At 53.1% G+C, this 15,414-nt stretch overlaps 1 protein-coding gene across 1 annotated transcript; it reads left to right on the top strand.

Moving 5' to 3' along the window:
* The first annotated feature begins 1,054 nt into the window (after positions 1–1,054).
* LOC141998416 (uncharacterized) lies at positions 1,055–11,939 on the top strand. The gene is given in 5 exon segments (XM_074971213.1): positions 1,055–1,334; positions 3,414–3,540; positions 4,565–4,678; positions 5,047–7,576; positions 7,578–11,939. Coding segments are annotated over 4 exon segments (2,820 nt in total). The 5' UTR covers positions 1,055–1,334; the 3' UTR covers positions 7,627–11,939.
* Positions 11,940–15,414: the final 3,475 nt, after the last annotated feature.

The raw sequence follows: 15,414 nt of genomic DNA on the forward strand, positions 1-15,414 counted from the left end.
CCCGCCTGGGCTGTGTAAGGAGAGGGCAGGAGAGCAGCAGCTCCTGATGCTGACGTCATCACACGGTCTCTTTAAGAAAGCACCCAGGGTCGGTCAGGCACCTGAAGGCTTGCTCAGACACAAACTGCGGGCCCCAGAGAGGCAGCAGCACACACAGATTCCCCCTGTCCCGTCACCCCAGCTTAGTGGAAATCGGGTACATGGGAGCGGGACAGCACGATCGGAGCTGACTGGAGCCTCCAGGATCTCTTTTCGACCGGGTGTTCCAGTCCAAAATCAGAGACCCGGTCACCCTAATCAGCACTCCAGCCCCCTTCCAAGGGCAGGTGGAGGGTCCAGGGCTCTCTGCAGTGGCCTAGGCTCCCTGTGCAGATATTATCACAGCCCAGCTTCCAGTATGGCCAGGGGGCAGGACCTCAGGGGGAAGAGGTGGAGTAGGGGGCGTGGCCTCAGGGAGAGGAGGGGCGGGGCTCCTGCATGTGTCCCACTTTTGCCTTTAGAAAAGGTGATCACCCAGAGATAGGGGCAGGCAGGAGATTTACCCCAAATGGCTGAGAATTTACTAGGCAAATGTCCACCCAGAATCCCCCCACACTCACACCCTGCTTCCAATTTCATATTTGTGTTTACAGACTATCTCCTTATTTCGGGGGGTCTGACTCCTGGGTTGACAGGACTGAACAGGGGCTGGTCTGATTTCTGCTCAGGATTCGGTGTCCAACCAGAGTCACTGCTAGCCGCAAGGAGTGGAATTGGGGTTTGGTTTGGGTTCAGTGGCAGAAGAGGGAGGGGGTTGGGAGTGAGCCCTGTGGCTTGCTTCAGTGGGGAGCTGAAATTGGGGCCTGGGATCTGCCTCAGGTGGGGCAGTTGGAGGGAGGAGCTGTCCCAAGGGGTGGGGACGAGTGAGAGGAGGCCTCTCGAAGGGGAAGAAGAATTGAGCAGCCTTTTCCCTTGCGCTTGAAGAGTTAATGTTAACTTCTGGGACAGGGAGCCCCACTTCTCTCCCCCCTCCCTCCCTCCCTGCTCCTGTGGGCTGCCCCCTTCTCTTCTCCTACTGGGACAGGCCGTTCCAGTAGCGATCACATGCCTGGGTGTTGTTTTGTTGTCTTGTTTTATCATGAGTGAGATCAGAGTAGGTTTTATTTTATTTTGTCAAATATTGAGCTGAAAAATTGCTGAAACTTTATTTCAACAGGAAGCCATTTTTTTTCCAAGTTCAATTCAGATTCAGGTTCACTGAGGAAGAGGGAAAATGATGGTTTGAGTCTGGTTCCAGTTCAGTTAAGCATATCGGTTCAACCTGGTTCTCTGGTTCTGTTCTGGTGTGAGTCCAGGTGGGTCAATGAAATCCGCAGCTGCTGAACTGTCTTCATTTGGGGCTGGTTACTGCTAAGGCAGAGGAGGCTGGTGTCTGTCTCTGCTCATGATTAAGGCTGCGAGTTTGTCTCGGAGGTCATGGAAGCTAGAAGCTTAGGGAGGGAGAAGTCGCTGCTTCTGAGAAGCTAGGTAGGGAGCCTGGGAGCCCTGCTAGCCCCACCCCAGAGCACCAGCACCAGCACGGGGGTCCAGGTCTGCTCCCACCCGAGCACCCACAGTGACCCCTAGACTGCCCCCCCAATCTCCCGCGGAGCCCCCTGGGCTGCTAACTCCCAGCACCCACGGTGCCCCCGAGGCCACTCCCCTGACCAGCCACACCCCCCCCCCCCCCCCCCCCGCGAGCACCCGCAGCACTCCCAAGATTTTGTCCGGGTTATAGTACAAGTCATGGACAGATCATGTGCCGTGAAATTTTGTTTACAGCCTGTGACCTGTCCCTGAGTTTTACTAAAAATATCCGTGACTCTGAGGAGCCTTACCCATGATATTGGGTTGATGCTGCCTCCTGCAGTGTGATCTGGGGCCCAGACTGAGCAGCTGCTGCTTCCCCAGCGGGGTCTTTGCCAAGGAGAGACCTTCATTAACCCCCCTCTGTGTCCAACCAGGGGAGGGGGGAGAAGGGGGATGGGATGAGTGGACAACTTCTGGTGGCTGGAACCAGCCCCGGGGCAGTCCTGGGCTCTGCCAACACCAGCCCCTGAGCCGGAGCCTGCAGGTGACTGGGAGAGACCCGGGGGAAAGGGCTGGGGCCAGGCAGGAAAGTGACTCTGCACAACGGGCCCCTTTCAGGGACCTGCTGGTGAGTTTGTACCTAAGAGGGAGGGGCTCCCCCATACCTGCAGGTCCCCGAAATGCTGCCCTCAGTGACACAACCAAGCTCACACTGGAGAGCGAATGCCCCTGTGAATGGGACAGTCCCCAGTTCTCCCAGGCAGAGGGGAGAGGGAAGGAAACAGGAAGGGGAATGGTGAGACGGAAAGGGGCAGCAGGAGCAAGAAGTAGGGAGGGAGGTTCCCAGCTCCCAGACCTGCTGGATCCATTCCCTGCATCACCTCTGGGCAGCCTGACTCTCCTGGGAACAAGGAGAGGATCTGACAGAGGAAAAGCCAGGCTCTGCCCCAGCCCAGTCCCAGCAGTGCCCTGCCCTGGGGCCAATGTCAGGGGGAATTCCCCAAAGTGGTTCCTTTGATTCTGCTCTTTTTTAGCCTTTGTCTTAGTGAATCTGTCCCTGGGAGGGTTTAAAAGTGTCTCAGGGGTTCAGTGCTGGTGGGAGGGGCAAGGTCTGTGTTGGAATAAAGTGACTGAGGGTTTTCCCAGCGTGGCAGAGCCCAGAGCGTCTGTCTGCAGGGGGGGAGCCTGGGGGGAATCGGAGTGTGAAATGGACTCAAGCCCCTTCTGAAACCTCCCCCATCACCCCTCTCCCCTGACAGGCTGAGGAATCACGTCCACATTTCGCTCCAGATCGTCCCGTCTTCCAGGGGACAGGGAAGGGAAATGGCTGTGATGGAGCCAGCTCAGGGAGGGGATTTTCAGGGAGCTGCAGGGGGATTTGCTGTACAGGGGGAGGGGCAGGACAGGGTGTGACACATTCAACTTGGAGCCTGATTTTCTGAACAGGCCCATTGGCCGGGTGGGGGGAGGGGGAAACATTCCCCCCATTTCTGGACCAGGAAACACGCCCCTGGGCAGGGCTGGGAAAACTGACCAGACTCCCAGTGCTGGAGCCTGACCCCACTGGCCAGAGGCTGCTGTGAAATACGAAGGGAAGCTGTCGGGATTCCTGTCCCTGCCCCCGGCTTAAGCTCTGCTTCCCGTCTCAGCCTGTGGCTGGCAGGTGTGTGGGAAATGAGAAGACCCTGCCCTGCTTCGTCTGCTGGGGGGGACAAGGAGCTCTCACCTTCTCCCCATGCCTTAAAGCCTCCCGGCTGCTCTGAGCAGGGTGCGGGTGGGATTCTGCTTCTCTGGGCCTCCTCCCCTGTGACTAGAGGGACTGTGGCTGGGGCAGCAGGTGCTGAGTGGGGGAACTGATGTTTCAGATGCCGGTGACCTTCGAGGAGGTGGCTGTGTATTTCACCGAGGGGCAGGGGGCTCTGCTGGACCCCGCTCAGAGAGCTCTCTACAGGGACGTCATGCAGGAGAACCATGAGACAGTGACCTCGCTGGGTAAGGGATTCCTGTGGCCTCAGCTAATGGAAGCCGTGGGGTCTGTGTGTCTGAATCTGGTCAGGTTCTTCCCTGGTCTGTTAGATTGGAGGAGGGTCGCATAGTCCACAGCTCCAGTGCGCATAGGCACCGACTCCGTGGGTGCTCCCGGGCTGGAGCCGCCACGGGGAAAAATTAGTGGGTGGTCTGCACCCTGTGGCAGCCAAGCTCCCCTGCCCTACCTCCTACTCTCCCCCGAGCACACCGCGTCCCCGCCCCTCCGCCCATCTCCCAGAGTTTCCCGCCCGGCTGCTGCCAAACAGCTGTTTGAACGCTCTGGGAGGGGGGGAGGAGCACGAATGTGGCGCGCTCAGGGGAGGAGGTGGGGAAGAGGCGGGGCCAGGGTGGGGATTTGGGGAAGGAGTTAGAATAGGGGAGGGGTGGAGTTTGGGCGGGGACTTTGGGGAAGGGGTTGAAATGGGGGCGAGGAAGGGGTGGAAAGGGGCGGGGCCTCATGGAAGAGGTGGAGTGGGGACCGGGACAGAGGCAGAGGGGGGTGTCGAGCACCCACGGAAAAGAGGGGAAGTCGGCGCCTATGCCAATGTCAGAGAGACTTGCGTCTCCAGACCCCATTCAAGGGAACAGGGGAGTCAGAAATGGACAGGCTAACTCATTCCCATCTCTCCAGCTGTCCAGGGGCCAGAAGCAGGGTACTGCCATGTCTGTAATATTTCTCCTTCACACACCGTTCACCTTGCTCCATCTGTAGGGAGGGCTCTAGGTTCTGCAGGCTTGGAAATAGGCAGGAGTTTAACACCTGAACTGTGTCTGTGTGTCAGGAAGTCCCCCAGAGCACATCTACCCTGAGACCTCCTAGTGGGGGGGTAAAAAGATCCCTCACCCCCAAATGTCTGCTGCTCTCAAGGGGTCTGAGTTACCACAATCCCATGTAGCGTCAGGTTAATCTCAGGGAATGTTCCTTGTGAGAAATACTCTACCAATGCTCCATGCACCCTGAGCTTCCCTGATTTCACTCCCTGAGCAGGATTTCCCATTCTCAAACCTGACCTGATCACCCGGCTGGAACGAGGGGAGGAGCCATGGGTCCCGGATCTCCAGGCCTCTGAGGAAAGTGGGAGCCCAAGAGGCACCCACACAGGTGAGGAGTCAGGGAAACTGAGACAGAACCCTCTGGCGAGTGAAGGAAAAAGCTGGGACTCCCAAAACGTGCTGTGAGCGAGAGCCCCCAGTTCTGCCCCATCTCACCCAGGTCAGGGCTGCAGTCAGCAGGTGTTGTATCATCAAGGCAAATATCAGTCATGGCTTCCCACCCATCTTGTTAACTGTCGGGAATTTCCTCCCTGACTCTACTTCCCTGGGAGCATTTGGGTGGGATGTGGAGGCAGAATCCAATGTCTCCAGCTCCCCAACAGTCACTGTGTGGTGTTTTCCCTCTCTGCTATTCCCCTTTCGGTCCTTTCTCCCCGGCACAGTCAGTGAATCCTGTCTGGATTCTCTCTCTCCCAGCAGGTGATAGGACAGTGAGTGAGAACAAGGAAGAGAATCAACAGCAGGAAGGTCCTGAGCAAGTGGAACCACAGGAGAGGTTTTTGAGAAAAGCTGAAGGGAATTTTTCCCAGGGCTTGGAACAGGGAAATACCTGGGGAGATCGACACAGCTCAGAGATGCAGCTGGGAAACCATCCCACGAAGAAACTGGATAAATCCACTGAACATGGCGGAGGATGCAAGGATCCCAAGGAAACCACAGTCCAGCAGACAAGTCACAATGAAGAGAAACCCTACAAATGCGTTGACTGTGGGAAAAGATTCCGTTTCAGTGCAAACCTTCTTAGACATTGGAGAACCCACACAGGAGAGAAGTCCTATGAATGCTTGGACTGTGGGAAAAGCTTCCGTGAGAAGTCAAACTTTATTACACACCAGAGTCTGCACACAGGAGAGAAACCCTATAAATGCCTTGAGTGTGGGAAAAGTTTTAGTCAGAGGTCATATCTTATGTCACATCACAGAACCCACACAGGAGAGAAGCCCTATAAATGCTTGGACTGTGGGAAAAGCTTCAGTAGGAAGCTATGTCTTATTGTGCACCAGAGACTGCACACAGGAGAGAAACCCTATAAATGCTTTGAGTGTGGGAAAAGTTTTAGGCAGTGGTCACAGCTTATGTCACATCACAGAACCCACACAGGAGAGAAGTCCTATAAATGCTTGGACTGTGGGAAAAGCTTCAGTAGGAAGCTATGTCTTATTGTACACCAGAGAGTACACACAGGAGAGAAACCCTTTAAATGCCTTGAGTGTGGGAAAACTTTCCGTCACCGCTCAAACCTTATTAAGCATCAGAGAATCCACACAAGCGACAAACCCTATAAATGCCTCGACTGTGGGAAAAGTTTCATTGACAGAATAAAACTTACTAGTCATCACAGAATCCACACAGGAGAGAGACCCCATAAATGCTTTGACTGCGGGAAAAGCTTCATACACAAGTCAAGGCTTATTGTGCATCAGAGAGTGCACACAGGAGAGAGACCCTTTATATGCTGTGAGTGTGGGAAAAGTTTTATTCGGAGCGCAGAGCTTATTAGACATCAGATCACCCACACAGGAGAGAGACCCTTTAAATGCCGTGAGTGTGGGAAAAGTTTTAATCATAACTCAGCGCTTATTACACATCAGCGAACCCACTCAGGAGAGAGACCCTATGGATGCCTTGAGTGTGGGAAAGGTTTTATTGAGAACTCAGCGCTTACTAGACATAGGAGAATCCACACGGGAGAAAGACCCTATAAATGCCAGGAGTGTGGGAAAAGTTTCAGTGTGAAATCAACCCTTAATACACATCAGAAAACCCACACAGGAGAGAAACCGCATAAATGCTTGGACTGTGGGAAAAGCTTCATTCAGAAGTCAAAACTTAGTATACACCAGAGAGAACATACAGGAGAGAGACCATATAAGTGCCTTGACTGTGGGAAAACTTTCATTAAGTGCTCAGACCTTATTAAGCATCAGAGTATCCACACAAGCGACAAATCCTATAAATGCCTCGACTGTGGGAAAAGTTTCACTGACAGAATAAAACTTAGTAGTCATCAGAGAATCCATACAGGAGAGAGCCCCCATAAATGCTTTGACTGTGGGAAAAGATTCATACACAAGTCCAGGCTTATTGTACACCAGAGAGTGCACACAGGAGAGAGACCCTTTAAATGCCGTGAGTGTGGGAAAAGTTTTAGTCAGAGTGCAACGCTTATTACGCATCAGCGAACCCACACAGGAGAGAGACCCTATGGATGCCTTGAGTGTGGGAAAAGTTTTATCGCAAGTTCAGCTCTTACTAACCATAGGAGAATCCACACGGGAGAAAGACCCTATAAATGCCACGAGTGTGGGAAAACTTTCAGATACCGCTCAAACCTTACTAAACATGGGAGAATCCACATCGGAGAGACACATTATAAATGCCTTGAGTGTGGGAAACGTTTTGCTGACAGAACAAAACTTACTGTTCATCAGAGAATCCACACAGGAGAGAGACCCCATAAATGCTTAGACTGTGGGAAAAGCTTCATTCAGAAGTCAAAACTTATTCTACACCAGAGAGTGCACACAGGAGAGAGACCGTATAAATGCCTTGAGTGTGGGAAAAGCTTCATTGAGCAGTCACAACTTATTCTACACCAGAGAGTGCACACAGGAGAGAGACCCTTTATATGCTGTAAATGTGGGAAAAGTTTTATTCGGAGCACAGCACTTATTACACACCAGAGAACCCACTCAGGAGAGAGACCCTATAAATGCCTTGAATGTGGCAAAAGTTTTAGTCAGAGCTCAAATCTTATTGCACATAAGAGAACCCACACAGGAGAAAGACCGTATAAATGCTTGGACTGTGGGAAAACTTTCAGTCAGCGCCCACACCTTACTAAACATGGGAGAATCCACACAGGAGAGAGACCTTCTAAATGCCTTGACTGTGGGAAAAGCTTCAGTAAGACCTCAGAGCTGACCAAACATCAGAGAATGCACAAGGGTGAGAGACCCTAGGAATAGCTTGGCTGCAGGAAAAGATTCAATTTGACTTCATACTTCAGTGACCCACACAACAGAGAGACCTTGAATGTGGGGGAAGGTTCATTTGGTGCTCCTGGAGCATCAGGCATCCGCAAATCTGCGCAGGGAAGAAATTTCTGAGATGTTCTCAGTGTGGAAAATGCTCCAAGTGGAGTTAACACCATGTTGGACATCAGAGACTCCTCCACACAGCCGGGAAATTCTCTGAGGGCCCTGACTGTGGCTGGCTATGGTGACAAACCCATTTCCTCGTTCCCACACACACCCAGGGCATTTGGATCCCAAGGACCCAATTGCCCATTGCTGGGGTGAGGATCCAGCAGCAGCCGAGCATCAGCTGGTCAGTGACCCTTTGGGTCTGCCTGGTCTAAGCAAACCCCAGGCAGAGGAGGAGAAGCCCTGATCAGCCCCTCCTCCCTGCTGCAGCCCTGGCTGCTGAGCTGATGGGCCACAGGGCGGGTAAGGGAGAGAGAGAGAGAAACTCCTCTGGCCGCTCCCTCTACCTGGCTGAAGTTCCCCCCCTCTCCCTTCTCCTCCCAGATGGGATCCCCCTGCCATGGAGATGAAGAGAAGGACACTTGGTCCAGGACCCACCTTCACTCTAGACCCCTGTCCCCGTCCCCCAGCCGCTTCACTCTAGACCCCTGTCCCTATTCCACCAGCCGCTGGTCTGGGCTCCACCATTTACTTGGGGCTGTTCCCTGCAGGGCGAGTGTCCCTGGGGGCTGGTAACTCCTCCCTCCCCAAATCCCCCAGGGTGCTGGGCTCCAGGGATCAACCATTAAGGGACCAGGGTGATGGGTTATGGGGAGGACACTGGGGACTGAATGGTTGGGGCTGGTGGAACTGGGAAGCAGGGGGAGCTGGGTGCTGGGCTGTCGAGTGTTTGGGGAAGATGGGATAAGAGGCGAGGGAGAGCACAGGGGTAGAGAGGTGCTGCCTCTCCTCACTCTCCCCTTCTGCCCCTTCTCCCTGCCCCTGCTGCATTCAGACAGCACCATTAGCAGAGACTGATTCCCACAGGGCCTTTTGTTGGAAGTCTGGATTTGCCACCTCTGCTACAGCAGCATCAGCCTCTGAGAGGGAAGCAGCGTTGCCTAGTGGATAGACCACTGGCCTGGGGCTCAGGAGACCTGAGCTCTGTTCCCACCTCTGCCAGCAGCTTGCGCGGTGACCTGAGACAAATCTGTGCCTTCCAGAGAGGGAATAAATGGGGAGTGATGATATCAGCCTCCGAGTGGTTGGGATTAGCTAGTGCGTCTCCTTTGTTCCTCCTCCCCTTTTTCTAGTCTAGACTGACCCTGAGCAGTTTATTCCAATCCTTCATTAGCAAAGTGATTGTTAGAGTCACTTAGTGGCCCCTTTGGAGTGAGATTGTCTCATTCCCAGACATCCTCACATTGCTCCATGTTATGCTGAAAAACATTTAATTTTTTGTGCTGTTTCTCCCTTATACACCAGAATTCAATAGATTCTATAAGAGCTGGAGCAGGGCTAGTAAAATAATGTGGTGTTTTAACTTCTGTGTTATATGAGGGGGACGGGGTGAGTCTGGGAGATTCCCTCCTGCCCCCATCAACCTCACACATCTTCTCTCACAGAGCAGCCTCTGCCCAAGCCGTGGAGAGTTTATCCTTTTCCCTTTCTACCCCTCCACCTTCATGTGTGTCATTTACCAGTGTCCTTTGCCCACCATGCTTAGGAGTCAGGCTTTGATTTCTTTGATCCTCAATCAGGCCCCTGGGTGCTGGAGAAGAAAATGTCACATTCCTGAAGGGGGAATTCAAATGAATCCCAAAGCACAGTTTGAGCTGCAAGCCCAGCCTCCAGGTATTGGTAAAGTGGCATCTGGAGTTTTTCCAGCTAAATCCAGATCATTTGCAGATAGGAAGTTTTTGATTGTTTGTCTTTTTTTCCTCTTTTATGACGATGATGCTAAATCTTTTGTCAATAACAAAGCCAAATAATGCAGTAGTGCTGAGTAAAGCAGCTTCAGGCTGTTCAGAAGGAAATGGGTAAATTTGTTCTCCAGATTTTGAGTCTTAAGATTCTCTGGATTTCACCTCATGAATTTGGGAAAGTGGTTTGTAGCCCACCCTGCATTGTGGGTTTCTTTCTTTCCCGAAGGCTGTTCTGTCACATATTTTGATATTAAATTAGTTTGACAGGTATGGGCTGCGGGTGAACCCCCACTTTGGGGAGGCTAGTGTGCTGGCCCCACCCCTCCTCCCAAAGCTCTGCTCCTCCCGCACACTAGAGCCCCCAAACCAAACCCCCCGATACCAGGAGGAGCAATGACACACACACACCCATGACCAGAGGAGCCCCACCCCAGGCCAGCCCCCAAAGGCCCAGCACCAGGCTGACCGCCACACCAGGGGGCTCCCCCACAGCGGGCCACGGCGGCCTAAGCACCTTTGCAAGCCGCTCCCCAATGAGCGCCAGGTTGAGCCGCTCCCACCCACCCGCCACCTGAGCAAGCACCAGGCCAGGCCGCTCCCCCGCACCCACCCGAGCATGGGACCATTCCACCCCCTGCCCGAGTGCCAGGCAGAGCTAGTACCCTCCTCCCCCATCTGAGCCAATGGCCTCAGTGCCCAGCCGAGCCGCCTCACCCCCCCCCCCAGACTCCCATTCCCGCCGCTTGCTCACAGCGTCCCTCCTCACTGCCCCGCCCCTGAGGAGAAGCGACATGGTGAGCAGGGGGGACCTGTGGGGGGAGAGGTGGAGTGCAGGCAGGCAGGTTGCAGCAGCAGGTGGGGGGTGGGTGAGTGGGGCCTCACGTCCCTCAGGGGTGCCTGCGCCAGGGAAGGGACTTCAAAAGACAAATGAGCACTTGCCAGAACAGTCCTTTTGATTTTCTTTTCACGTTTCCCTAGCCTTTGTCATGAGATTTTCTTGTTTTTTGAACAAAGAAAATGATCAGTATCCACAAAAACACTGAGGGCGAGTGCTGGATACGCTCTCCGAGAGGCAGGGACTGAAACGGGGAAGGAAGTTGCTGCCTGATCCCTGCAGAGATGTAAGATACACTCAGGGGGGATGGGGAGGGGGGTTTGGACAGGGCCTTGTGTGACGTTACACCCCATATTCTTCATAGAAATATTGTTATGATATGACTATGGCATAGCTAAGATATATTTTATGCAAGATGGGTCATGTGCGGTATCATTGAACGGGTTATGATCTACTGAATGTGTTTATCCAATTGGAAACATGTATCGTTTCTGTATCTGAAGTTAGGAATATTGACTATGTAACAATTACAACTGTGTGTGTCTTTGGGGGAACACCCACCAGACAGTCGGCAGTCAGCCTGGATGGGCCATTAAGGACAATAGAACTTTCAAGACACTAATCTCCCGCCTTCCGGAGAAGCTTCCTGGGATGCTGCTTTGACCCTGCAAGGTCAGGTGATGAGGTCACCTGGTAAGGAGTCCCGCCTTGGACACCGCTGGTACTTTTCCACTAGAAACAAGGGATTCCCGCCTTATGTAAATTCTATTTAAGGCTGGGAAGTAAGGCAATCTGGGGTCTTCTCCACTGCCTGCCCGCCCAAGAAGGAAGACTGCTAAAAACACCTGGAGAAACAAAGGAACTAAGTAGGGGAAAGGCAAGGGCTGAATCCAGGCTGAGACAGGGGTCTAGCCTGTAAAGAGACATAACTGGACCTCTGAGCTGCAGGAACTCTGCAACCTGCCTAAAACAACATTTAGGGTGAGAAGGTGGAAGTGGCCTATTCTCAACAGTTGCCAAGAAGGGGTGAATGTCAACAGGGGGGAAATTATTGTTTGTGGTGCTAACCTAATCACCTTGATTTGGCCTCATTAGCACTACATACAGTAATTTCCCCTCTGTTGACATTCACCCCTTCTTGTCAACTGTTGAGAATAGGCCACTTCTACCTTGATTCAATGGACCTCATTAGCACTGACCCCCCACTTGGTAAGGCAACTCCCATCTTTTCATGTGCTGTAATATATATTATGCTTACTGTATTTTTCACTCCATGCATCAGATGAAGTGGGTTTTAGACCACGGAAGCTTATGCCTAAATAAATGTGTTAGTCTCTAAGGTGCCACAAGGACTCCTTGTTGTTTTCGCTGATACAGACTAACACAGCTGCCACTCTGAAACCTAAGCTTAGTTTGTATGCTTTTTTTCATTTGTTTCATTTGCTCAGTAATCTGCTTTGTTCTGTTTGCTATCCTTTCTAATCACTTAAAATTTACCTTTTGTAGTTAATCAACTTATTTCTTGTTTATACCAAAACCCAGTTTGTGCAATTCAGAATGGGGGGTGGGGGGGAGAAAGCCGTGTATGTCTTCCTGCACATTGAGGGAGCGGGTGAATTTCATGGCTTATGCTATATGGATTTCTATACAGCATAAGGTAATATAATTTTGGGTTTACACTCCAGAGGGGGTGAGCACAGGAGTGCTGGCCATTGCCCAAGCTGAGTCCTCCCACCGAGAGCTGTTGCAGACTCTCTGTGAGCTGGGTTTTGGATGGGGGTGGGGGTGGAGGATTTAGCTTTTATTTCTTGCTTTGAAAAGAATAAAGTTGAATTTAGTTTCTCAAACGCCCAATGTCCCTTGTCTTGAATAATGGGGGGGAGGGAGAATGGTCTTTAATGGTCTCACTCAGACGCTGTCTGGCTGTCACCCATTGACGCAGCTGGGGAAAAGGCTGGTATCATTCTGGGGTGTATTAACGTGAGTGTTGTAGGTAAGTTGTGGGAGGTCTTTGTCCTGCTCTGCTGGGCACTGGGGAGGGCGCAGCTGGAGTCCTGTGTCCAGTTCTGGGTACCACACGTTAGGAAAGATGAGGACAAATGGGATTGAGTCCCGAGGAGAGCAACAAAAGATGATCAAAGGTTTAGAAAACCCGACCTGTGGGGGAAGGTTAAAAGAGGTGGGTCTATTAGTCTTGAGAAAAGCAGACTGGTGATGGTCTGCAGCCATGTTAAGGGCTGTTATACAGAGTTATACATATTATAAAATGAGGTAAATATCTAGATGAGTTGATGTACCCCCTGGAAGACCTTTGTGTACCCCCAGGGGTGCAACTATCCCTGGTTGAGAAGCACTGCTATATGTAAACAGGGCTTACAATGCTTAACCTACATGTTAGGGTTAAGGGGGGAGAGAGATGGCTAGTGTGACAGACCCAGACCAGTGGGGTACAGGAGTCTGGTCCTATTGGGATCCAGGAAGTGGGCGGGCAAAGCTCGCCCACTGCTAAAAGGATCCCCCCCCAGCTTAAGGGGGAGATCCACAGGACCTGGAAGCCAAATAATTACGGGGGACAACTAATGAAGAACAGGGACGGTAGTGCGGTCAAAGGGTCAAAAGAAGGGAACTGGACGGGGACACCGAGCAGAGAACCCCGGACAGCGCCCACCACTCCTCAAGCCGTCAAGGGAGTCGGTGGACGCGTACAGGAGTCTGGTCCTATTGGGATCCAGGAAGTGGGCGGGCAAGCTCGCCCACTGCTAAATGATCCCCCCCCAGCCTAAGGGGGAGATCCACAGGACCTGGAAGCCAAGTAATTACGGGGGACAACTAATGAAGAACAGGGACAGGAGTGCGGTCAAAGGGTCAAAAGAAGGGAACCGGACAGGGACACCGAGCAGAGAACCCCGGACAGCGCCCACCGCTCCTCAAAGCCGTCAAGGGAGTCGGTGGACGCATACAGGAGTCTGGTCCTATTGGGATCCAGGAAGTGGGCGGGCAAAGCTCGCCCACTGCTAAAGGATCCCCCCCCCAGCTTAAGGGGGAGATCCACAGGACCTTGAAGCCAAATAATTACGGGGGACAACTAATGAAGAACAGGGACGGTAGTGCGGTCAAAGGGTCAAAAGAAGGGAACTGGACGGGGACACCGAGCAGAGAACCCCGGACAGCGCCCACCGCTCCTCAAAGCCGTCAAGGGAGTCGGTGGACGCGTACAGGAGTCTGGTCCTATTGGGATCCAGGAAGTGGGCGGGCAAGCTTGCCCTCTGCTAAAGGATCCCCCCCCAGCTTAAGGGGGAGATCCACAGGACCTGGAAGCCAAGTAATTACGGGGGACAACTAATGAAGAACAGGGACGGGAGTGCGGTCAAAGGGTCAAAAGAAGGGAACCGGACGGGGACACCGAGCAGAGAACCCCGGACAGCGCCCACCGCTCCTCAAAGCTGTCAAGGGAGTCGGTGGACGCGTACAGGAGTCTGGTCCTATTGGGATCCAGGAAGTGGGCGGGCAAGCTCGCCCACTGCTAAATGATCCCCCCCCAGCCTAAGGGGGAGATCCACAGGACCTGGAAGCCAAGTAATTACGGGGGACAACTAATGAAGAACAGGGACGGGAGTGCGGTCAAAGGGTCAAAAGAAGGGAACCGGACGGGGACACCGAGCAGAGAACCCCGGACAGCGCCCACCGCTCCTCAAAGCTGTCAAGGGAGTCGGTGGACGCGTACAGGAGTCTGGTCCTATTGGGATCCAGGAAGTGGGCGGGCAAGCTCGCCCACTGCTAAATGATCCCCCCCCAGCCTAAGGGGGAGATCCACAGGACCTGGAAGCCAAGTAATTACGGGGGACAACTAATGAAGAACAGGGACGGGAGTGTGGTCAAAGGGTCAAAAGAAGGGAACCGGACGGGGACACCGAGCAGAGAACCCCGGACAGCGCCCACCGCTCCTCAAAGCCGTCAAGGGAGTCGGTGAACGCGTACAGGAGTCTGGTCCTATTGGGATCCAGGAAGTGGGCGGGCAAAGCTCACCCACTGCTAAAGGATCCCCCCTGCAGCCTAAGGGGGAGATCCACAGGACCTGGAAGCCAAGTAATTACGGGGGACAACTAATGAAGAACAGGGACGGGAGTGCGGTCAAAGGGTCAAAAGAAGGGAACCGGACGGGGACACCGAGCAGAGAACCCCGGACAGCGCCCACCGCTCCTCAAGCTGTCAAGGGAGTCGGTGGACGCGTACAGGAGTCTGGTCAAAGGCAAATATACTGCCCACTGGATGAATAGTTTTTTGTTCCCTGAGTGACCAGAGTAGGGGCTGCCCTAGAGCAATCAGGAAGCTGCCAGAACCAATTAAGACAGGCAAGCTAATCAAGACACCTGGAGCCAATTAATAACTTTCTAGATTCAATTATGGCAGGCAGGCTAATCAGGACACCTGGTTTAAAAAGGACCTCCCATCAGTTAGTAGGGGGGTGTGCCAGGAGCGAGAAGGTATGCTGCTGGAGGAGTGAAGAGGTCAAGTGTGATCAGGCTTCAGGAGGAAGATCCTGTAGTGAGGATAAAGAAGGTGCTGGGGGGAAGGCCATGGGGAAGTAGCCCAGGGAGTTGTAGCTGTCATGCAGCTGATACAGTGAACATTGTGGACAGCTGCTATCCACAGGGCCCTGGGCTGGAACCTGGTGTAGAGGGGGGGCCCAAGTTTTTCCCCCCCATCCCCTCAACTCCTGATCAGACACAGGAGGAGCTGACCTGGCCTGTGAGAAACACCAGAAGGGAAGGTCTAAATTGGAAAGGGATCTGCCCTGTCCCTGACCCACTAGGTGGGACACAGAGACTGTGGGGATTGTTCTCTGTTTCCCCCATGCTGGCCAGTGATGAGGCTAGCTGAGTGGATGGCAGGTTTAAGCCATTACCAAGAGTGGCCAAACTGAGGGCTGCTGTGAATCTCTGAAGTGAGCAAATTTGCCAATAAGCGCAGGACCCACTGAGGCAGAGAAGGAACTTTGTCACACTAGATATCCCTTTGTCTGGCAAACCTTGTTTGTCAACCCTGCCTGGATTCAGAC

This window comes from Natator depressus, chromosome 14 (genome assembly GCF_965152275.1).
Source record: "Natator depressus isolate rNatDep1 chromosome 14, rNatDep2.hap1, whole genome shotgun sequence".
NCBI lineage: Eukaryota > Metazoa > Chordata > Testudines > Cheloniidae > Natator > Natator depressus.